This window comes from Ictidomys tridecemlineatus, chromosome 10 (genome assembly GCF_052094955.1).
Source record: "Ictidomys tridecemlineatus isolate mIctTri1 chromosome 10, mIctTri1.hap1, whole genome shotgun sequence".
Lineage (NCBI taxonomy): Eukaryota > Metazoa > Chordata > Mammalia > Rodentia > Sciuridae > Ictidomys > Ictidomys tridecemlineatus.
In genome coordinates this window covers 4690479-4715617 of record NC_135486.1, presented here as the reverse complement: position 1 = coordinate 4715617, position 25139 = coordinate 4690479, and the positions used below count along the sequence as shown (strand labels likewise).

Below are 25139 nucleotides of genomic sequence, written 5' to 3'. Positions count from 1 at the left end.
CCTTTCCTAACTCTCCGTTGGAAGCTCTGAATCTCAGTGGAGAAACAATGTTTTCTGGCTCTGTTTCTCTTGTCCCTCACTGTGTTGCAACTGCTAGTTACAGAATTGCATTTAGAGGAGTACATTATAATTATCAATAGTTTACAGGAAACCAATTGTCCAGTGATATTTGGCTTCCAACTTGGGGGTGGGGGATACATGACAAGATTTTTAATGGCCAGAGACAACTGCACAAGAGGCTGTTGGTGGTGCGAGGTGCAAATCCTACTTAGTACTCAGTGCTAGGATCACCAAGCATGGTCCTGATCATGTCCCTGTGGGACTCAGGGCTTTTAAAGTGTTCTTAGAGGTAGTAGTCTTCCTATTTGCCTTGAATATAGTATGCTCCTCCTCAATTCTTAATTTAGAACAAGGTTTACAAGGGACTTTTGACATTTGACATTGATTGTTGACTATGATAGGGTAAATATTCCTGATCTAGGTTGCCACCTCCTTGTTTATTAACAAATTTAAATTTGCATTTGCTGTAGATTTATGTAAAACAAACATGCAAACAAGTGTGATGTTCTGAGGTTTTATTACAATTGTGTGGGACATGATGCTCTCAGGAGAGTGAAAGCTGAACACAGGGTTTGATTCTTGTTACCATAGTTTTACACAAATTATTGCTTTCCATGATGAAAGTTCCATGAGGCCAAATTTTCTGATTTGATAAAAGCATCATAAATGTATGAATTGTCAAGATCATTGTAAAGTCATGTGTAGCTAATAAAAAAAAAGCATCAACACAAACAAATGAAGGTACAATTTTGTGACTTTCTTTGTAAAAATACATGTAGACATATTGATGTGCTTTGCCCTCCTACAAGGGGGTTTGCCAAATGTCTGATGTAAATACAATTCTTTTGTATTATGTAAGATTTTAAATTCGTAGGAATTCACCATGTAAAGCACCAAGTGGATTTTTACAGTGAAAAGTGTAATGATTATTTTTAGTTGTTTTATTCTGTATATTAGTATTCCTGGAAGAGAGTGTTATGTTTCTAAGGAGAGTTTAAAATTCCTAAGGAACTTCCAGGTATCACTGACAATGAGACATTCCTGGTCAGTAAGTGCCAAAGCTGCCCACATCAAAGCTTTCCCACATTTCTTTTAACTTAGCATGTTGAAGAGGAACATTTCAAGTAAGTGCTGCCTGAATGTTGGCAGTGGTGGAGCCAGCAGTAAACGGGAGGTGTGATAAAGATGAGAAAGCAGAGGTTTCTTAAGGGGCAGAAGGACTCAGGGAAGGGGGACTATCGTGATCAGATTACATATGGAAAGAGTTATTATTTTTTTCTGAAATTGCTCAAATGTTGTAAATATTTACATATTCTGCATTAGAAATAACTGCATGAAATATAAATTTTAAATTATGACTTAGAGTAGTTTACAGTTTTAATGTGTTATTTATTTAAGGTTTTGCCAGGTTTATTATACTTGACATAGCAGTTAAAGTCTGACAATAAATATGTGCATATTTATCTCTGTATAGGCTCTTTCTTAAAACTTTAATTGCAGCTGGGTGCAGAGGTGCATACCTATAATCCTAGAGGCTCAAGAAGCCAAGGCAAGAGGAGGAGGAAGAGGATCACAAGTTCAAAGTCAGCCGCAGCCATGTAGCAATATCCTATCTCAAAATACAAATAAAGACATAAAAGGGATGGGTGTGTGGCTCAGTGGCTGAGTGCCCCCGGGGTCAATCCCTGGTATCAAAAAAGAAAAAAAATGCATCGAAATAAAATGTACAAATGAAATATGCCTCTTTAAATTTTGCAAGATCAAGCAACCAGCAGCACAATCTAACTCCAGAATATTCTATCACCCCCCAAAGAAACCTGTCCCCATTAGCAGTTTTTCCCCATTCTTCTCTTCCTCCTGTCCCTGACAACTACTAACCTGTTTTATGCACCCATGGATTTACCTATTCTGGGAACTGTGGGAAGCCATTCTAACACGTGATTGGGTGACTCCCGTTAAGGGCCTGAGGCGCTTTGGCTATGTCGAAGTTTTCCGGCCCTTTCCTGATGAGAGAGCCCATCCGTGTGGGGGTGTGCCTGACCACTGACCCTGGAGACCCAATCACTGACCCTGACCTTGGAGTGCAGCCCCCCCCAACCTTCATTGGATGGAATTCTCCCCTGAATCTCTTGTTCCCCAATAAAAGGCTAGTCCCCGGCGTGTTCGCTCTCTCTCTCCTGCTAGCCTGGAGTAATCCCTGCTGCCCTGCTGGGCGGCTAGAGGAGCGAACCAGAGAGGGGAGCCGTCTCGGACCTAGCAACAGATATAAGGTAACTGAGTCTGTGTGTTTTATTTCGATCTCTTCTAACTAACTTTATGCCTAGAACCTCATTAATGAAACCATTGCGCAGGCCGCGTGGTAGAGGGAACTTCACATTAGCAGACTCACAGGTGACCATCTGTCTGGCTTCTTCCACTTGGTGATGTCCCCAGGTCCCCCTGCTGCAGCACGCATCGGCACCTCCTCTGTGTCCTGGTGGAGTCACGTTCCATTGCAACACACGGCACACTTTGCTTCTCCACTTGTCAACCCATGTGCCTTGGGTGATCTTCTCTTTCTGGCTCTGTGACTAATATAGTTGTGAATGTGCAGGAGCATGTGTTTAGGTAAGCTTCATATTATCCATTTTTTGGGCATATTCCTAGAAATGGAATTGGGTCATATGGTAACTGTTTCATTTTTGAGGAAACAGCAAACCCTTTCCCAAAGGGCCTGCATCATTTTACAGTCCCTCCAGTGATGTACAGGAGTTATAATTTCTCCACACTCTGAATAGCACTTGCTATTGTCTATCTCTTTGATTGTCATCATCCTAGTGTGTGAGGTGGTTTACACAGAGGCCCTTGCTTCAGAACTTTATGGTATATGAAAAAAAGAATCATATCCTAAAAAATTCATTATGGCCAGAGAAATAAAGCCCCTTTTCTGAAGTCTTTGCCTGCTGCCAGTCTCAATTCTACATTGCTTATGCTAATCAGTTCATGCTCATTTAGACTTCAGACTTCATTATCTTTTAAGATTAGACCAAGAGTATTTTCTTTATTCCACCCCAAGTATATATGTTCTCTCATCTGGAGCAGTGTTACTCCACAGGCCTGCTGTATACTGAGTTGAAAAACACCTGAAGGATCTCATTGTTATCAAAGAATCAGAATATCTGAAATCTCCAAGAATATAGGGTTTAATTCTTGACCTGGTCCCTCTGGCTAAAACACTTATGGCTGACTATAAGAGTATCATAGGAAAGAACTGTTTTCCCTTGAATTTTATATTTCATGTTAGCTTAGAAGTATTATTTAAGAGAAAAAGAAAAACAGAAATATGTTCTACTAATCAGGGTGCTGAGAAAACTGGAAATCCATATGCTGCGTAATGAAATTAAACCCCTGTCTCTCACCCTGCATGAAACTCAACTCAAAGTGGATCAAGGACTTAGGCACTAGAACAGAGACCCTGCACCTAATAGAAGAAAAAGTAGGCCCAAATCGCCACCATGTTGGCTTAGGAACTGACTTCCTTAACAAGACTCCTAAAGTGCAAGAAGTAAAATCAAGAAGCAATAAATGATATGGAATCAAACTAAAAAGCATCTTCACAATAAAGGAAACAATCATGAACATGAAGAGAGAGCCTATAGAGTGGGAGAAAATCTTTACCACCTACACCTCAGATAGGGCATTAATCGCCAGGATATCTAAAGAACTCAAAAAACTTAACACCCAAAACCCAAATAATCCAATCAATAAGTGAGCTAAGGAACTGAACAGATATTTTACAGAAAAAGAAATACAATTGGTCAACAAAATATAAACAAATGTTCAACATCTGTAACAATTAGAGAAATGCAAATTAAAACTACACTGAAATTTTTTCTCACTCTAGTCAGAATGGCAATTATCAAGAATACAAGTAAAAATAAATGTTGGTGAGGATGTGGGGGAAAAGGTACACTTATACATGGCTGGTGGAACTGCAAATGGGTGCAACCAATTTGGAAAGCAGTATGGAGATTCCTTAGAAACTTGGAATGAAATCACCATTTGACCCAGTTCTCCCACTCCTCAGTTTCTACCTAAATGTGACACAGTCACATCAATGTTTATAGCAGCTTAATTCACAATAGCTAAACTATGGAACCAACCTAGGTGCCTTTCAACAGATGAATGGATAAAGAAAATGTGTTTTATATATATATATATATATAATGGAATATTACTCAGACTTAAAGAAGAATGAAATTATGGTATTTGCCAGTAAATGGATGGAGCTGGAGAATATTATGCTGCGCAAAATAAACCAACCCCAAACAATCAAAGGCAGAATGTTTTCTCCCCTATGTGGATGCTAATTCACAATAAAGGGAGGGGGGGGCTAGTGAAGAATAGAGGTACTTTGAATTAGACAGAGGGGAGTGAAGGGAGAAAAGGGGGCATGAGGATAGGAAGGATGGTAGAATGAATTGGACATCATTACCCTAGGTGCATATATATCTACACAAGTGGTGTAATTCTACATCATGTACAACCAGGAGAATGAGAAGTTATACTCCACTTATGATGCATCAAAATGCATTCTACTGTCATGTATAACTAGTTAAAACAACAACAACAAAAAGAATGTAAAAGAACGAGTGTAAAAAAGTTCATTGAGAGCCAAGAGAATACAGATACACAGTTTAAATGAAATTAGGAAGACAATGCAGGACACAGATAAGAAATTCAGCAGAGATTTTGAAAAGAACTAAGCAGAAATCCTAGAAATGAAGAGCTTAATAAATCAAATATAAAATACAGTTAAAAGCCTGAAAACAGACTAGTTTTAGCAGAAACTAAACTGCTAAACTGAACTTGAAGAACAATTTGTCCTAATATCCCAGATTTAAAAAAATAATGGTGAGATCATTCAAACTCTTTGGGACACCATTCAATGAACAGGCATCTGCATTTCTGGAATACCCAAAGCAAGGAGAAAAAAGTGAGGCTTGTGTAAAACCTGTTCAATGAAATACTAGCAGAAAATCCTTTGATCTTGGTGAAGACATGGATGTCCAAGTACTGGAGGCTTACAGGACCCCAAACAGACGTGGCCAGAATACATCTTGACCACAGCATCCCAAAGCTCTTAAAAATAGAAGACAACAAAAGTTTTATGAAATCAGCAAGAGAAAAGTGCCAAAAAGAGTATCACCAATGAGATTAAAGCAGATTTCTCAGTATAAACCCTACACGTGAGTGGGAAATGGAATGGCATGTGTGAAATCCTGAAAGAAAATAACCGCCAGTCAAGATTAGAATGTCCAGAAGGCTATGCTTCAGAAAGTGAGGGAAATAAGTCTTGCGACAAGAAAAAAGGGAGGGAATACAGGAACCCAGACCAGCTGTACGGAAGAAGTGAAAGAAAGATAGCTACCATTGTGAAAGCATGTGACAGCGTAAGTCCCACGAGAAGAGGGGACAAAAAGGAGAAATAGAAAATAGCATTATTAATAGAGTGTACCATCAAACCACAAGATGGAAGAGGAAAAAAAGATGTTTAAAGGACACAAATCCTTACGCATCAGTGACAGCCTTGAATGTAAGCGGACCAAGTTCTCCAGTTAGAAGATAGGGACTGGCTGAATTGATTGAAAATTAAAACCAAACAACACGTGGCCTACAAGAACCCACTTTACCCATAAAGACACACAGACTATAAGTGAAATGAAGGAAGTGATATTCCAAGCACATAGAAAACTAGTTACCTGAAGGCAAAAACTGTAAGAGGTAAGTAAGTCACCGTGCAATGACCATGGGATCAGTTCAACAAGATGTCATGGTTGTCCATCTACATGCACCTCATATCAGAACTCCTAGTTTTATAACAACAGTAACAGATGTGGGGAGAGATGTCCTCCAATAGAGCAATGCTGAGGTTCTTCATTGCACCAGTGGACAGATCATCCAGACAAAGAATCAGAAAGAAACTCAGAGTTAAGATGCACTCTAGACCAAATGGACCTAATGAACATCATCTCCAGAAAATGCTTAATCCTGTTGGATCTCACTGAGCTTTTAAAACAAACATTCTTTATCATTTTTTTCATAAGTACATTCAACTTTCTCTAGCAAAGGCCATGTACCGGGACACATAAGTCTTGAACCCCCCCCAAATTGACATCACATCCTATATTTTTTTCTGATCACAATGGAACAAATCTACAAGTCAATAAGAAACTAAATTTTAGAAATTATACAAATGCATAGAGACTGGACAGTACTTTTGAACAGTGAGTTTTCAAGGAAGTTGGAAGGAAGTTAAAACATTTATCAAAATAAATGATATGGAAACACAAAACACCAAAACGTGTTCAATGCAGCAAAAGTGGGAGCGGCTTTCACAAGCAAGGAGTGCAGGGCATGCAGAGCTAAAGAAAGGAGCGTGCACAAAAGAGTGCATGTGCAAGGCAGAAAGGAGGCCATGTACCCCAGGAAGCATCTCACAGGCTTAGAAAAGCAAGGACAGACCAAACTCGAAATTCACATATCAGCACAGAAATAAACAAAATAGAGACTAAAAAGAATACAAAACATCAGTGAACCAAAATGGTAGGGTTTTTCCTTTTTTCTTTTCTTTTTTAAATAAATGACAGCAGAATGCATTACTATTCATATTACACATATAGAGCATAATTTTTCATACCTCTGGTTGTATAAAAGTATGTTCACACCAATTTGTGCCTTCATACATGTACTTTGGATAATGATGATCATCACATTCCACCATCATTGCTACCCCTGCCCCCTCCCTTCCCTTCCACCCTCTTCCCTAAGGAGAGTTCTTCTACTCCTCCCTTGCTCCCCCTCCCTAACCCATTATGAGTCACCTTATATCAGAGAAGACATTTGGCATTAAATGGTAGGTTTTTTAAAAATAAAAAATACTCAACAAACCTTTAGCTAAACTATCCAAGAAAAAGAAAAAAGACACAAATAAATGAAATTAGATTTTTAAAAGGGAGACATGACAACAAAATGAAATTAAACTTCTTTCTCTCACCATGAACAATATTCAACTCAAAGTGGATCAAGGACCTAGGAATTAAACCAGAGACCTTGCTCCTAATGGAAGAAAAAGTAGGCCCAAATCTCCATCACGTCGGATTAGACCCCAAATTTCTTAATAAAACTCCTGTAGAACAAGCATTAAAACCAAGAATCAATAAATGAGTTGGATTCAAACTAAAAAACTTCTTCTCAGCAAAACAATCAGTGAGGTGAATAGAGAGCCTACAGAATGGGAGCAAATCTTTACCACAAGCACATCAGATAGAGCACTAATCTCTAGGATATATAAAGCACTCAAAAACCTTAACACCAAAAAACAAATAAATAACAACAACAACAAAAACAAACAAATAAACCAATCAATAAGTGAGCCAAGGAACTGAACAGACACTTCTCAGAAGAGGATATACAATCCATCAACAAATATATGAAAAAATGTTCAACATCTCTAGCAATTAGAGAAATGCCAATCAAAATTACTCTAAGATTTCATCTCACTCCAGTCAGAATGACAGCTATCAAGAATACAAACAATAGTAAGTGTTGATGAGGATGTGGGGGGAAAAGGCACACTCATACATTGCTGGTGGGACTGCAAATTGGTGCAGCCAATCTGGAAAACAGTGTGGAGATTCCTTGGAAAACTGGGAATGGAACCACCATTTCACCCAGCTATCCCACCCAAAGGACTTAAAAATCAGCATACTACAAGGACACAGCCACATCAATGTTTATAGCAGCACAATTCACAATAGCTAAATTGTGGAACCAACCTAGATGTCCTTCAGTAGATGAATGCATAGGGAAACGGTATATATACATAGTGTAACATTACTCAGCATTAAAAGAGAATAAAATCATGGCATTTGCAGGTAAATGGATGAAGTTGAAGAATATACTGCTAAGTGAAATTAGCCAATTCCAAAAAAAAAAACCAAACGCCGAATGTTTTCTTTGATATGAAGATGCTGACTCAAAATGGTGATGGGTATGGGGCAGGGAACTTGGGAGTAGTCGAGGAATTTTAGATAGGGTAAAGGGGAGGGAGGGGAAAGGAGAGGGCAAGGGGGTAGGAATGATGGTGGAATGAGTGAGACATCACTACCCTAAGTACATGTATAAGACACGAACGGTGGGGAAATACTTTGCATACAATCAATGACTTGAAAACTTGTGCTCTATATGTGTAATATGAAATAAACTGCATTGTGTCGTAATGCATAACGAATTAGAATAACTAATTAAATGAAAGGGAGATATGACAACTTATACCAAGAAAGGATCATTAGGAATTATTTTGAAAAATTATATACTAATACGTTGGGAAACCTAGAAGAAATGGACACATTTATGGACCCTTATGACCTGCCAAAATTGGACCATGAGGTTATTAAAAAAATTAACAAACCAGTAACAAGTAATTAGATTGAATCTCTCAACAAAGAAGAACCCAAACCAGATGACTTCACTGCTGAATTTTACCAAACTTTACAAAAGAGCTTAGGTCAATTCTTCTCAGAAAGTTCCATGTCTAATCACAATGAAGTGTTGTTTGGCCATAAAAGAAGAATAGGTTCTTGTCATTTGCAGCAAAATGCATGGAACTGGAGGATATTGTGGAAAGTGAAATAAGCCAGATATATGTTTCCCTCTCCTTTGGAGGCTAAAAAATTTGACCTGAAAGAAGAAAATGATTATCAGAGATTGAGAGGGGTGTGAAGGATGTGGACAAAGGGAGGTTGAATTTGATCAATGAACACTGTATGGCATGTACGGAAATATCACACTGAACCACATTAATGTGTACAATTAATATGTGTGATTAAAATATAAAAACTAAAAATGAGTCCCACGGTGAAATAAAAAGGAGTGGGGGGTGAGTTAACAGGTTGGGGGTCAATGGGGTAGGAATAAAGGCATCACAGTGAGATATTGAGCAACAAGCCAGCAGGAACAGGGACAGAGGTGGTGGGAGGACGTCTTGATCATGTGACTTTAGAGATGCTGAAGTCTCCTGAGGTGTCAAGGTGGAGGCTGTGCTCAGGGAGGGGTGGCTGACCTTGACTTAGAGAGTGAGGATCCTGCTGTGGGACAGGTGTTCAGTGCATGGTGCAGTCACAAATGGCTGTGGGAGGTGCTTCCAGGGACAGGAGGACCAGGAGCCAGGTGCCAAGGCCACCAGTGCATGAGGAGTTGGGGTCACCACCATGAGGACAGTGACAAGATGGCGCATCCTGGTGCGGTGAGCTTCAGAGATCCTGGGTTATTTGATTGCTGCTTCCTTTTCTTTCCAGTGTGGTGGGGAACAAAGGTGTGTAAAAGGGCCCCATCAGAAAGCAGGAGGCCCACCCTGCAGAGTGTGGAGAAAATGTCACTGTCCTGAGAGACCAGCAGGGGAGACATGTCCCCAGGAGGCAGCGGTTGCTATGGAGGAAGGTAGAGGAGGTTTGGGAGAAGTGCAGCATAGGGGTGAGCTTGCCGACTGTGAAGCAGGAGTTCCAGGGGCAGCAGGGGAGCATCTGGGAAGGACCTCGAGGCTGTGTGGAGACAGGAGTGTGGTGAACCGTCCAGGAGGTGGCCTGACCCCAGGTGCAGGGAGAGGCGCTCTGAGCCGTGTGGAGGTGTTTGGATAGGGCTGTGGAGGGGAGGCATCTGAGGAGGGGTCCCACGGTGGCCTGGAGGGAGGACTGGCTGTGGGTGGGCTGCATACCCTTCCTCCCAGGCACCTGAGGGCACTGCTGTGGGAGCTCCTTGCTGGGCGAGGAGCCAGTGAGCTGAGGCCCTCTGAGGGGCAGGCTGGGAAAGCCGGGGCGATGGTTCTTCTGTGGTCCTAGGATGCTGCTCTCAGTGGCCCCCAGAGGCTCCTCCCTCCACCCTCAGGTGGTCACTGGCCTTCCAGCAGTGGCTCCTCCCTCAGGGAGTGGTGGGTTGTCATGCCACCAGCCCCACCTGGTGGCACAGCCCAGTAAGCCCCTTCTCTTGCAGTCCTTCAAGTGGCTGCTGACAGGTGCCTGTGACTCTGCTGCCCCAGCTCCTCTCTTCAAGCTCAGTGCACACTTGGCTCGATTTCCACATTGAGCTGAAGTTTGTGTGATGAAACGCAGCCGTGATGAGGGGGACAGTCCAGCACCTCCACAGCACTGTGCGACCAGCCCCTGTCCTAGTTCCAAAGCACTTCCATGAAAAGCCCTGTCACCTGCTCCCTCAGCACCGTGGGCCTGCAGGCCAGCTTCTGCTCTGTGGCTCCTCCTGTTCCAGGTATCCCACAGAATGGACTTGTCCAGGGTGCGGCCTCCCTGCCTGGCTTCTCTCACTTAGCATGGTTTCAGCTCTGGTTCCTGTTACACCAGTGCCAGGACTGCATTCCTTGAGAGGCAGAATAACATCCCATGGCGTCACATACACGCTCTAACTCTACCCCACGTCTCTCACTGTGTTCTCAGGAAAACTGTGTTTGACAAACACAAGATCAATCCACATGATTCAAATGAACACATGAAAAATAACTTTGCTGAGATTCAAAAGCCACAGCTCTGGATGGACTCAGTGTGGGGCTAGGTTGATGTGGTCCAAGTAGCTAGAAGTCTAACTCCATATACAGAGAGAATTTAAAATGTACAGAAAAGTAAATCAACTGCGTGTGTTTGACAGTGTTGACTAAATAATCACCTCCCTCTCCAAGACATCTTTCCCCTGCAAAATTTGGTTGGGATCTAGGTCGTTCTGCCTGACAAGACCTGAATTGAAGGAAATCTCTGGGAATTTATGCAACTCTGAGGCTTGAACCAACTTGTCTGGGTGCCAGAAGACACAAATTGGCTTTCTTCAGAGAAGTCTGCATTTATGTGTGGCTTTAAAAAAATAGAAATATCTACCAAATAGAATAACAAACAAATAATAAAATCAAACAAAATACACTTTCTGGTTCAGAAGTGAAATAAGTTTTATACTTCATAAAATCCAACAAATAAAATGCATTTTATAGTTTAGAAATGTGTGGACCCCAATCCTTCCCAGGGCAGAAAGCCTAAACCCCTGGACTTCAGGGATTCACTTCAGGGGGTGCCATTCACAAGCTTCTCCACTAGGAGGCGAGCAAGGAAAGGAGGAGAAGGAACTGGATTTTGTCAAGTGAGCCAGGTAGCTCTTATTGAAGTGTGACAGACACCTTTTACTTGTTTGAAACAAACAAACAAATTAATTAATACATGAATTTATTTATTATATAAATTATGAAATTTAAATAATAATTTTGAAATAAAGTGAAGTTAGCCAATCCCTAAAAACCAATGCCAAATGTTCTCTCTGATATAAAGGGGCTGATTCATAGTGGGGTAGGGAGTCTGAACAAGAGAGGAATAGACAAACTCTAGATAGGGCAGAGGGGTGGGAGAGGAACGAAGAGGGCATGGGGTTAGAAATGATGGTGGAATGAGATGGACATTATTATCCAAAGCACATGTATGAAGACATGAATTGGTGTGAATATACTTTATGTGAACCAGATAATATACCAGAGATGTGAACAACTGTGCTCTATATGTGTAATATGAATTGTAATGCACTCTGCTGTCATATGTAAATTTAAAAAATGGTCTGAAATAGAAGTTTGAACTGTGGTATTACCAGGGCCACCTACAACAGGTAGCCAGGAGTTAGTCTAGATTTAATAAGGAGATAGAGGAGGAGGAGGAGGGAGGAGGAGGAGGAGGAGGAGGAGGAGAGGAGGAGGAGAAGAGGAGGAGAAGGAGGAGGAGGAGGAGAAGGAGGAGGAAGAGGAAGAAGACAACAGCATGAGAACAATAAAGGGCGGCAGCAGAAGGGAAGGAAGGAAGCACAGGACAAGGGAAAGAGGGAGGAAGATGGAAGTGGGAGAGGAAGCAGAATCCAACCTCAACACCTCACTGGTCCCAGGGAGAGGGGCAGAGGCCAGCTAAGGAAAGGGGTGGGGGAAGAGGTGAGAGTAGAAGAGGAGGAAGGGGAGGGAGGAGGGAGGAGGATGTGAGACTGGGTGGAGAGAGCCCTGCTGGTGACACTCAGAGCCCTCCCCTGGAGCAAGCAGGCTCCCTCCACAAGGACCCAGAGAGCCCAGGTGCTGAGTGCAGAGGCTGAAGGCTGTGGAGCCAGAGAAGGAGCCAGCAAAGCCATGGTGAGCCTTTGGCCCAGAGATTCCAGACACGCAGAAACTCTCCTGGGGCTGGAGGGGCAGGGGGCACGGGACAAGAAACAAGCCATTTCATTTTTGGTTTTTAACATGCAGAAACCAAAAATGCTCTCAGTCTCAGAATGTGATCCTAGGGTGTCAGGTGGCCGATGTCCTCCCCTGAGAGTCTCTGGTGAGAGGGAAGTGGTGCTTGGGCAGTGAAACACGGTGCTGCCAGAGAGGTGTCCTCTGCAGAAAACATGGCCCTCAGGGTTGCAGAGAACCTGGGATGCTATCATTCAGTTCTCAAAAGTTTATTTCTTATTTAAAAAAGAAAATGAACTGCTTTGCTTCTCTGGAGTCTGGTTATGTAATTCTCTTAGGTATTTGAAGCATTGACTGATCAAGATCAAGTGTGAGAAGACAGCAGTCGATCTATACACCAAAGGTCATTAAGCACCAAGGAAGACTTAACAAATATACAAATATTCAGTAATTTGACCTGATAGCTCCATAGACAAGCAGGCACAAAAATTACTGGGCTATAGAAAAGCATCAGAGCAATGATGATCAGCAATTTGAGACTGAAACATGAAATCAAAATGGAACAAAACTGCAGGAGGTTTGGGTAGATTTGGTGTGACTTTTTCTCCCTTGTCTGGGAAACCTCTGATGGGGGACAGGGTTTGTGCATTTGTGTGTTTTATCTGGAACTTTCAGAAAGTTGCAGGTACCCCACCCCTCCCAGGTGCTTTAAACCTGTCTCCAATCTAAATTGTCCTGTGTTTTATTGCAGATATTTCAAAGGAAATGTCAGAGTACACAGAGGGGCTTGTGGATCACCCAGTTGTGGATCTGGACAGTGCTCTGCTGGGGTACGTTGTGACAGCCACACATTGCTAAGCCTTTTAATTTATGTTCATTTTCTCAAACATCCACTGAGTGTGCATAGATGCAGGGAAAATTATTAGGTGGACCTCTACCAATTCCATCCCTCTGTGACCTCTCTCTTCTTCCTCAAGCCCTTGGTACTACCCCAAGAACCCCCAACCCCAATCTTGCCTGCCACAGCCTGTGCTGCAGACTCCAAATCCCGACAATCCCACAAAAGCTTTCAATTGAGAATGAATAAGGTTATCGAATAAAGCAATTTCTGCAGTTCCAGTGTGAACTCCTTCAGGGCAGGGGACTTGGTCACCTTTTTGGTCCTCCTCTCAGTGATGTTGGAAGTTTTCTGTGAGTCTCAAGATGCTCCAGCCACAGCTGGGACCTTTGCCCATGTCGGCCTTTAGGAAATCATCCCAGGATAAAATAGTAGACTATAAGTATTGGAGTTTTATGATATTATACTTCAATTCGTTTTAAATGATTGACAATCAATAAGAAAATGAAATTTGAATTTCTAAAATATGTTAGTTAAATTTCTCATAAAGGAATTTTGAGAAAAAAAAAACATTTTACAAAATAGACCTAGAAAGTCATTGCAACCATAAAAAACAATGCCACGAGGAAGATATCCCATGTTCAAGCAGAGATCTTGGTTCTGCTTCCCATCTGCTAACAACTAGGGCTCGATACTGAGTGGTCACTTACCCTCCTGGGCCCTCAGCTCCTCCTCTCTGAGTGGCAGCTCAGCCTGGAGACAAGAGCTGGGCTCTTCTCAGCTGAAACACTTGAGTAGACATGCTTCCTGCTCTGTCTTTCAGAATTCCTGGCACATCATGGAACTGACTGTTGGACCTACCACTATTCTGAACAACCCATGAACTGGGAAAGTGCTAGAAAGTTCTGTAAAGAAAGGTACACGGATTTAGTTGCCATACAAAATAAGAGAGAAATTGAGTACCTGGAGAAGACAGTGCCCTTCAACCGTTTTTACTACTGGATAGGAATCCGGAAGATAGGAAACATATGGACATGGGTGGGAACCAACAAGCCTCTCACAAAAGAAGCAGAGAACTGGGGACCTGGGGAGCCCAACAATAGGGCCAAGGAAGACTGCGTGGAGATCTACATCAAGAGGATGAGATATGGGGGCAAGTGGAACGATGAATCCTGCCACAAACCAAAGGCAGCCCTCTGCTACACAGGTGGGGGACCAGGCCACGAGGAAGACCTGAGCTAGAATAATCAGACCTACCCCATGGGAGTGCTGGGAAGGGGAGCAGGAGCTAGCTCACTCTGATCTGCTTCCTGTCCCCCAACTAGGCATGGATCAGGTCACTGCTGAGCATTTCTGGTGTGTGAAGCCGGTTCCTACACCCCACATCCATATCCCTAATTCACGTCCCATCCAGGTGCTAAGTACATTATATGGGAGGCAGGGAGGAGGAGTTTGACAGCCAGGGCCCCTGATGGAGGGCAGGAAGTGGACACCAAGAGCAGGGCTGGCTGAGAGCTGGGCTCACCTGGCCTGTGTCCTCCTTGTAAAGCAGCAGGAGCCTGGGCTGAAAGCTGCCTCCGTGACCTCCTGGCACAACACTGCACAGGCTTGTTGGGTGGCTGTCACAACAGTTCCAGCCCAGCCAGGGTTTTTCCAAGCTGTATTTTAGGATTTTATCACTGAAACATGGTTCATTTGGTTCCTCGTAAACTGGAATCTCTGCTCCTTTAGAAATTTGGACTTTTTATCTTAAGGAAGGACTCCAAGCACAGTGCAGAGGTGGGTGAGGCCCAGCCTTCATTTACCCATCATTACACTGAAAGCCAGCCATTTCAAGAGTTTCAGTGTAAGCAGCCTAAGCAACATCTCTCCAGGTGTCAGCATGTTACTCTCAGCAAGTTGACTTTAAAAGCACATGTGTCCTGGGCTGTATGCCTAGCATATTTTATAAACTGAAATTTTAGCATGTGATTTTTATGCAAAAGTGCTTTGAACATATAAATAAACCTTTCCTGCTTATTAAAATAGTGCAGATAAGCAGTTACCTATGACTAAAGAAATATCTATTAATCCTAAAAGGCAATCAATTGAGACACTGTTTCTCTGACCCTCTTAAAGCTTCTTGCACACCCGGGTCATGCAGTGGCCACGGAGAATGCGTGGAAACCATCAACAATTACACCTGTAACTGTGATGCTGGACACTATGGGCCCCAGTGTCAGTTTGGTAAGCCCCTTCACTCCTTTGCAAGTAACAAGACTCACTGTAGCTTATGATGGAAGTTGGTTGGGATGAAATGATACTAGCCATTCTGAGAAATGGGAAGTTGTGATCAGAAGTTATAGTTTTGCAAGGTGTTATCTTTCTGCAAAGATTCCACATGTCGGTGTAAGGTTCAATTCACTTCACAGGTGTTTCTGATTTCTACAAGAAACAGGTGTATATTGAGCGCTAATGTAAGGAGTCAGGAGATCGATTCCTGCTCTCAGGGAGCTCACAAGCTGATGAGCTTAATGACTTAATTAGAGTTCTTTAGTCTGAAAGAAATTGTACACTTTACCCTTAGGAGAGAGTTACCCAGAAGGCAATCTCACTTTTTTATAAAGTGATGACAGGGAAAGCCAGGAGAAAAGTTCATGATGATTCATAGCGTATGTCAGAGATGTGTAACAGCAAATTCTCCATGTTCACTTGGGCTAAGTATTTCAGGAGAAAACAATGGAAGATCTGTCAAAAAACCTTCCCTTAAAAGATTTTTGGTTAGTTAAGGGAAATCTTATCTGTTCACAATTGAGTGTGAGGGAGACAAGCTGCAGTGAGCCCAGGGCCTGGAGCTGCTGGTGAAGGAGCCCAGCCTTATCTGCAGTGAGCAGCTCCTTAGCGTCTTCCCCGGCAAGTGGGCAGTTAACCTGGAAGCACATGGTGGGCGATGGAGTGGCTCTTCCTGGTCTTTGTCAGTCACTCAGAGGCAAGGAGGTGGAAATGGAAAGGAGGGAACACCCAGGTTAAAGCCAGGCCTTGACCCTGCCACCCACTACTGAAGGAGACACGCGATACTGTGACTGATGTTGGTAGTTTCAGAATAAGTTTTAAGTGTCTGATGTATAGAATAGAAAATTATTGACAAAAGCAATATTTGTAAAGAATATGACTTAAAGCCAAAATGGATTCACATGTCAACTGACTGTAATAGATCCAACTCATTTTTCTTAATCTCTGAGCCAAGACTGCTACCTAAAATTTTACTCCTGTTCTGGAACTTTATTTTTTAAACCTTATATAAGTGTATTCACATTCCTCTATTTCAAACATTTAGGTTTTTTTTTTTTTTTTTTTGGTCTTGCTTTTCATCATGCCTTTCTTTTCTGTTTCTGTTTCAACATAACATCACTCGTCTGGGTTCCTACATAGGCAGGAATCCCAGCTCTTTCACACTATTAACTTCAACTTCCATCTTTTCCTATGGCTTTTCATGTCATGTCAAACTTTCTTACTTTTGTGGACCCACAGATTTCTCTTTGGACTGAAAAATCTGTCTTGGGCCCTCAACTCCAAATATGTGAAGGATTTCTTTGGTGATATCTAAAAGAATATCAAGTCAATTGTCCCAGCCAGCTTTCCTTTAGGCCCTCTTTATCTGCCTGTAGAGCTACCATGCTCACAGGCACTGCTGTGACAGTCTCACCTCCCCCAACATGTATGCAAGGTCATCCGTTATCAATATTCAGAAATTATGATTTTCTCCAATTTGTGTCCTGTTGTCAACTCTGTCACTGCCCACATTGTCTTTCTTCTAAATGATTGACATATTCTTCTAGATGTGATCCATACCTTTAAATTTACTTCCCTCAAATATATTGCTCATGCCTGCTAACAATTAAAAAATCATTAAATATAGCCTACATGTGTGACCATCCACCCTAATATTTGTGCTTAACACTTGTCCTACAGATGAAATCAAAGCCCCTCAAGACCTAACATAAACTTGATCTTGGTCCTCATTATATTAACAAAAAAAAGTGAAGAGTATTTAATCTGAGTTCCTATATTTCTTCCTAATCACATCAGACATCATTCTCTGTCACCTCTTTCCTTCAAGTACCATCAAAATACTTGTGTTTTTCCATTTGCCAAGTGTGTTTTTTATCATTGAATTTTCTCAAGGGTTCGTTATCATGTTTAACACGTGGCTGACACTATTGTTCATCTTCAAGACATAGTCCAGGAATCATTCCTTCCAGAAATATTTTCTTGGATAGCAAACTAGGCACATGGTTATCAAGTGGAGACCTTGGATTCACGTCCAGACACTAGGCTCTTCACCCTTCCCAACACTGTATCTTTCCTTATTGAAGTGGTCCAGTGTGAAGCATTGGAGGCGCCAGTGATGGGTACCATGATCTGTAATCACCCTTTGGGAGACTTCAGCTTCAGCTCACAGTGTGACTTTGCATGTTTTGAGGGAACAAGCTTACTTGGTCTGGATAAAATAAGTTGTGGGCCATCTGGAAACTGGTCCTCTACAGAACCAACCTGTCAAGGTGAGTAACTTCCAACTAAATACTATATCATGATAGCCCTGGGTTTACAGTCTGAGAAAATGCAGAAGAGTCTTGCTCATCTGTGCTCCATCTTCTCCATGTATTTATTCTCATTGTTTCCATGCTTGTTGAGAGTCACACTGAAAGCTTCTTTAAGATCAACAACTGCCTTATTCCTGGTTGCATCTCTGGGAATCAGGTTGTGCCTGGAATACATTAGGCACTTTTGTGTGTACCTGAATTGAATTGGACCATTTAATTTCCTTTGATTCAGACTTGTACTGAATGTGGAAAATAGAAAAATTCTCCTCATTGCCTGAAACCAATTTTCACTGAAATCTCAGGACGAGGTCAGAAGGAGAGCTCTATGTTGATCATAAGGAATAAGACATGAGACACACCACATTTTTCACAGGCCATGAAAGGGCATGAAATGTACAGGTTGTGGTTTCCAAGTCTGAATCTGATCTTCTGTTTCTGGAGAAGGTAGTCAAAAGTCAGTGAGCTAAACTTCTGCAGTGGACCTACAAGAACAGAACAGAGGGCAGGAGGATTCCTGGGGTTTTACCATGCCCCTTCCAAGAAGTCTTCTTATGCAAATCCCTGTTTGCTCTGAAATTTTGACTCCCAATACTCCAGTGTATTCAGGCTCTGGTGTGATAGTTGTTCCCCAGCCAAGGCCTTCACTCCCACTTGAACTGGTCTGGGTTTAAAATTCTCTCCCCAGATAATGCCAATGATACAATGTGAAGATTAGTGAATATTTAGGTAGGACTTCTGAAGAGCCAGGATCTGTTCTAGGGTTTTGACTTATAGTTATCAAATAACATGTAGCTCCTACCAACTCCATGAAGTCAATACACTTATCAACATTAACCATTTATACATGAAGAAACTGAGGTTGCAGGCTTTAAGTGATCTTGCTTGAAGACATAGGGTTGTCAACTGAGCTGGGATTCAAACCCAGGCAGCAGGTCCTCTTAACCCTTCCCAACACTGTCTCTTTCCTTACTGAAGTGGTCCAGTGTGAGGTTTTGGAGGCCCCAGAGCTGGGCAGCATGGACTGCACTCACCCTGTGGGAACCTTCAGCTTCAGCTCACAGTGTACCTTCAAATGCTCTGTGGGAACAAAGCTACTTGGAGATGGTAAAACAAGATGTGGCCCACTTGGAAACTGGTCATCTCCAGAACCAACCTGTCAAGGTCAGTGACTTCTGATTAGTGGCTTTGCCATTGTAGTTCTGGGGTACAGTCTGAAAAAGCCCCCCCAAAGCTCTGATCTCTTTCCATTGCTCCTCATGTTCCTTTTCCCTTCTCCCACACTCTTGAGTCCCTTTCTGTAGTTACCCATGTGTCCCAGCACTGGGAGCCTCATGGGGTCCACTGGTGACATATCTGTGACTGCATCTGCTGCACTCAGGCTCTGCCTGCAATCAGGCACTTTTCTTGTGCACCTGAACTGAATCAGGTAACAATTTTCCTTCATTTGGACTTGTACTCTTTATAGAATTAGAAAAATTCTCCTAATTCCTTGAATCTATTCTTCATTGAAATTTGAAGAGCAATATCCAAATGAAAGCTTGTATTTGACTCATAAGGAATAAGACAATATGTTGTAATTCTTGCCGGAATGGCATAGAACGTTCCAAATATGTAGCTTTTGATTTCCAAGTCTTCTTTTGGTCTTCTGTGCTAACAATCAGAGCAGAGATATAGACACATTTTCTGAGGAGGATTGTAAAAAAATTCAAAGAACTGAATTTCCTCTTAGCTTAGGAGAATAATGCAGGCTCCAGGCCAGAATGATTTCTAAACTTTATGTTCTCCCCTTCCAAGAGAACAGAATATGGAGGTGTGCTCTTTCTCAGAAACTCCAAATCCCAACACACTAAAGTACCTCAGGGGCAGAGATCTAATAGTTACTCCCAGCCACTCTGGTCTTCCCACTTATACTCATCAGGTTTAGGTTCTCTCCCCAGATAATGCCAATAGCGCCAATGTGAAGAACAGCTAACATCTAGTTAGGGCAAGCCATGTGTGTTCTAGGCGTTTCATGAAGTAATTCAGTGGCATGTGGCTCTCCCACCAGGGATTAATACAGTCATCATCTTTGTCCTTTTGTAGATGAAGACACTGAAGTTGCAGGGCTCAAGCGACCTTGCCTGAGGCACATGGTTATTACCTGGCAGAGCTGGGATTCAAATCTCAGCACAGGCCCTCTTAACCCTTCCCAACACTGTCTCTTTCCTTACTGAAGTGGTCCAGTGTGCGGCTTTGGAGGCCCCAGAGCTGGGCAGCATGGTCTGCACTCACCCTTTGAGAGTCTTTGGCTTCGGCTCACAGTGTACCTTCAAATGCTCCGAGGGAACAAAGCTACTTGGGGATGGTAAAACAAGATGTGGCCCACTTGGAAACTGGTCATCTCCAGAACCAACCTGTCAAGGTCAGTGACTTCTGACTGGAGGCTTTGCCATGGTAGTCCTGGTTCATGAGAAACGCAGAAGTCCTGCTATCTGTGTCCATGCTACTCCATGTTGCTCCATGTATTTCATTCTCATTGCCCCCACATTTCTTGAGGTCATCTACAGTTACCTATTTCCCCTGGCACTTTCTTGTGCACCTGATCAGATTGAATGATTTACTTTTCTTAGTTTGGACTTGTACTGACTGTGGAATATAGAAAAATTCTCCTTGTAGCTTGAGACCAATCTTCACTGAAGACTCAGGACGAGGTCAGAAGGAATGAAAGGGCATGAAATAGCATGAAATGTACAGGCTGTGGTTTCCAAGTCTGAATCTCATCTTTGAACCACCAGTCAGAGCAGGAAAATTGATAGTGAAGAAGGTAGTGAAAAGTCAGTGAGCTAAACTTCTGCAATGAACCTAAAGGGAATAACAGCAGAACAGAGGGCAGGAGGATTCCTGGAGTTTTACCACGCTCCTTCCAAGAAGTCTGCTTATGCAGATCCCTGTTTGCTCTGAATTTCTGACCCCCAACACTGCAGCATACTCAGGCTCTGTTTGTGATAGTTGTTCTCCAGCCAAGGCCTTCACTCCCACTTGAACTGGTCTGGGTTTAAAATTCTCTCCCCAGATAATGCCAATGATATAATGTGAAGATTAGTGAATATTTAGGTAGGACTTCTGAAGAGCCAGGATCTGTTCTAGGGTTTTGACTTATAGTTATCAAATAACATGTAGCTCCTACCAACTCCATGAAGTCAATACACTTATCATCATTAACCATTTATATATGAAGAAACTGAGGTTGCAGGCTGTAAGTGACCTTGCTTGAAAGCACAGGGTTGTCAACTGAGCTGGGATTCAAACCCAGGCAGCAGGTCCTCTTAACCCTTCCCAACACTGTCTCTTTCCTTACTGAAGTGGTCCAGTGTGAGGCTTTGAAGTCCCCAGAGCTGGGCAGCATGGACTGCACGCACCCTCTGGGAACCTTCAGCTTCAGCTCACAGTGTACCTTCAAATGCTCTGTGGGAACAAAGCTACTTGGAGATGGTAAAACAAGATGTGGCCCACTTGGAAACTGGTCCTCTCCAGAACCAACCTGTCAAGGTGAGTGACTTCTGACTGGAGGGTTTGCCATGGTAGTCCTGGGTTACAGCCTGAAAAAGCCCTGAAGAGCCTTGCTGTCCTGTGTTCCTGTTGCAGCACATGTTTTATTAACCTGCACTTGTTGAGTTCAGTTATCCATCTGCCCTGGCACTGAAGCCTTCTTAAGATCAGTGGTGTCTTATTCATGCCTGTGGGGCTCTCACTATTCCTGGAATATATCAGACACTCTCTGCACACCTGAATTAAATTGGATGATAGTTTTCCTTCATTTGGTCTTGGACTTTATTGGAAAATAAGGAACTCTAGTAATTTGAGTCTCATCTTCATTGAGTCTTAAGGGGAAGGTCAGATGGATGGCCTGCCTTTGATCACAAAGGAAGGACATCAGAAGTGCAATCCTTGCCCAAATGGCATGAAAGGGCATGAAACATGTAGCCATTGGTTTCCAAGTCTGAATTTGATCTGGGACTAACACTGAAAGCCTGGGAATTGATACAGTTTCTGGAAAGTATTGTCAAAATCCAAAGAGCTCTCCTCTGCATCTGAATTAAGGATAGTAAGAATGGAATGGACACCAGGATTATTCTAATGCCTTTTCCTTCTCTCCTAAAACATCTATTACCCTGGCCATTCTTGGTCTGAACCTCTCACTGCCAACTCTCTGGTATACTGAGCTCACATCATAGTTATTCCCCTTCCAAGCTCTTCGTTCCCACTTACTTTGGGAACGTGACTTTGAATCATCTGTCCAGATAATGCCACAGATAACAATATGAAGAAGAAACCCAACACTTAGGACTTCTTAAGAGCATTACTCTGTTCTAAGCACTTGACTTACAGAAATTGAATGATATATAGCTCCCGGACTAGCTCTATGAGGTTAATGCACTTATCATCTTTGACCTTTTATAAATGATTAAACTGACGTTGCAGGGCTTAAGTGACCTTGCTTGAGAGTACGTGGTTGAGCTGGAATTCAGATCCTGCAGCAGGTCCTCTTAACCCTTTCCAACACTGTCTCTTTCTTACTGAAGTGGTCCAGTGTGAGGCTTTGGAGGTCCCAGATCTGGGCATCATGGACTGCACTCACCCTCTGGGAACCTTCAGCTTCAGCTCACAGTGTACCTTCAAATGCTCTGTGGGAACAAAGCTACTTGGAGATGGTAAAACAAGATGTGGCCCACTTGGAAGCTGGTCATCTCCAGAACCAACCTGTCAAGGTCAGTGACTTCTGATTAGTGGCTTTGCCATTGTAGTTCTAGGGTACAGTCTGGGAAAATGCAGAACAATCTTGTGATTCCATGTTCCAGTTGCTGCATGTATCTCCTTCTCATTTATTGCCTAGGTTTTGAGTTTGGTGATCCATCCACCCTGGTTCTGAGGACTTCTTCAGATCAGCAGTGGGTGTTGTTGTTGTTTTACTTTCCCCTCCCTCCAGTCTTCCTTCCTCCTCGTCCCCGTCCCCTTCTTTTACTGATCTCCCTTTGATTTTCAAGAGATCCCCCACAATTTTCTTTTCCCTTTTCCTCTTAGCTTTCACATATGAGAGAAACCATGTGACACTTGACCTTCTGAGTTTGGCTTATTTCATTTATCATAATGTTCTGAAGTTCTATCCTTTTTCCAGCAAATGGCATTATTTCATTTTTCTTTATGTTTTATGAAATATCATTGTGTGTGTATATATGTATATATATACACACACAATGATATATGAAAATATAAGCCATATTTTCTTTATCCACTCATCCATAAGTGGAAACCTAGGTTGGGTCTTCATTTTGTTTTTGCGAATTATGCTGCTACAAACATGGGTATGCTTGTATCACACTATCGTATGCAGACATTATTAATAGGACAAGTACTGAGCAGTGGAATAGCTGGGTCATTTGGTTTCCATGTCTAGTCTTTTGAAGAAGCTTCCTACTGATTTCCATAATGGTTGTACTATTTTAGAATCCCAGCAACAGTGTAAAAGTGTTCCTTTCCCCCCACATCATCATCATCATCATCATCATCATCATCATCATCATCATCATCATTATTATTATTTACTGGGATTGAACCCAAGGGAACTTAACCAATAAGCCATATCCCTTAATTTTTTGTTTTGAGACATGGTCTCAGTAAATGGCTTAGGGGCTAAGTTGCTGTGATTCTCATGCCTCAGCCTCCTGAGCCACTAGGATTACAGGTGTGTGCCACCATCCCAGCTGTGTTTGTATTCTTGATGACTGTGATTTAAGATTCCTTTTTTTGTTTTGTTTTAATATTCTTGATGATGATGTCATAAGATGAAATATCAGTGTAGTTTTGATTTGTATTTCCCTAACTGCTAATGATGTTGAACATTTTGTCATAAATTTCTCGATCATTTGTATTTCCTCTTTTGAGAATTGTCTGTTTAGTTCAATTACCCATTTAATAATTGGGTTATTTGTTTTTCTGGTGTTAAGTTTCATGAGTTCTTTATTCTGGATATTAATACTCAATCAAAAGAGTATCTAGCAAAGATTTTCCCCATTCTATAGGTTCTCTCTTCACATTCTTCGTTGTTTCATTTGCTGTGCAGAAGTTTTAAAATTTGATGCAATCCCATTTTTTTAAGACTTGGCATTATTTTCTGAGCTTTAGGATGTCTTACTGAGAAAGCCGTTCCCTGTTCCTATATGTCTGAGTGTTGCCTCTACATTTTCTTCTAGGAGTAGTAAAGTTTCTAGTCTAATTCCTATAGGTCTTTGATTCATTTTGAGTTGATATTTTTGCAAGGTGAGAGAAAAAGATGTAGTTTAATTCTTGTTTATATGGATAACCAGTTTCCCAGCACCATTTGTTTCAGTTTGGGTGATTTCTATTGTCATATCATCATGTTTTCTGTTTCTTCTGTCAGGTGTACTATGCTCACTAAATGTGTTTTAAATTTCCAATATTTCCTGTGAATTTTCTCTTATAGTTGGCATATCACTGTCAGCATTATTCATCCTGTGTTGCATGTCGTCTACCTTGTCCTTTGGAGTCAAATAGCTTATTAATAATTATAGTTATTTTTAATTCCAAGTCCTTTACTTCAAACATGTGAACCATAACTGAATTTGGTCCTGATAATCACTTTTAAGTTGCAGACTCATTTTCTCTTGCCTTTGACATGCTTTATAATTTTTTGTTGAAAGGCAAAATCATGAGGTAAATAGTCCTTTACTATGTGTCTATTTTTATGACAGTACCATACAGTTTTGCTTTTTTTGGTTTAGAATCGCTTTGGCTATTTTGGGTCTTTTATTCTTCCAAGTGAATTTTTTCAATCCTGTGAAGACTGTCATCAGTATTTTTATGGGGATTGCATTGAATCTGTATATCACTTTTGGTAATATGGCCATTTAGCAATGTTAATCCTGCCTATCCATAAACATAGGAGGACTTTCCATCTTCTGTGTCTTCAATTTTTTCCTTCAAGTTTCTATAGTTTTCATTGTAGAGGTCTTTTGCCTCCTTGGTTAGATTTATTCCTAGGTATTTTATTGTTTTGAGTCTATTTACTGTGAATGGAATTGTTTTCCTGATTTCTTTCTCAGCAGTTTCATTGTTGGTATATAGGAAAGCTATTGATTTTTGTAGGTTGAATTTGCAGAATTTGTTTATTAAGGAGTCTTTTGGTGGACCTTTTTGGATCTTCTAAGTATAGGATCATATCATCTGCAAACAGCTATGTTTGACATTTTCCTTTCCTATTTTTATCCCTCTTATTTCCTTCTCTTGCCTAACTGCTCTGGCTAGAATTTCTAGTATATATAAATTAGAGTGGTGATAGTGGGCATCCTTGTCTCTTGGTCCAGATTTTAAAGGGAATGCTTTTGTTTTTTCCCAGTTATTATGATGTTGATTTTAAAGGGAATGCTTT

The 25139-nt window shown here is 41.8% G+C and overlaps 1 protein-coding gene across 1 annotated transcript in view; it reads left to right on the top strand.

Moving 5' to 3' along the window:
- Window positions 1-5309: 5309 nt before the first annotated feature.
- The window catches only part of LOC144367352 (L-selectin-like), a 34862-nt gene continuing 15032 nt past the window's right edge, over window positions 5310-25139 (top strand). The window contains exons 1-5 of the mRNA XM_078023289.1: window positions 5310-5492; window positions 13044-13122; window positions 13954-14337; window positions 15249-15356; window positions 18689-18874. Coding sequence (XP_077879415.1) covers window positions 5310-5492; window positions 13044-13122; window positions 13954-14337; window positions 15249-15356; window positions 18689-18874 — 940 coding nt within the window. The remainder of the gene's footprint in view (window positions 5493-13043; window positions 13123-13953; window positions 14338-15248; window positions 15357-18688; window positions 18875-25139) is intronic.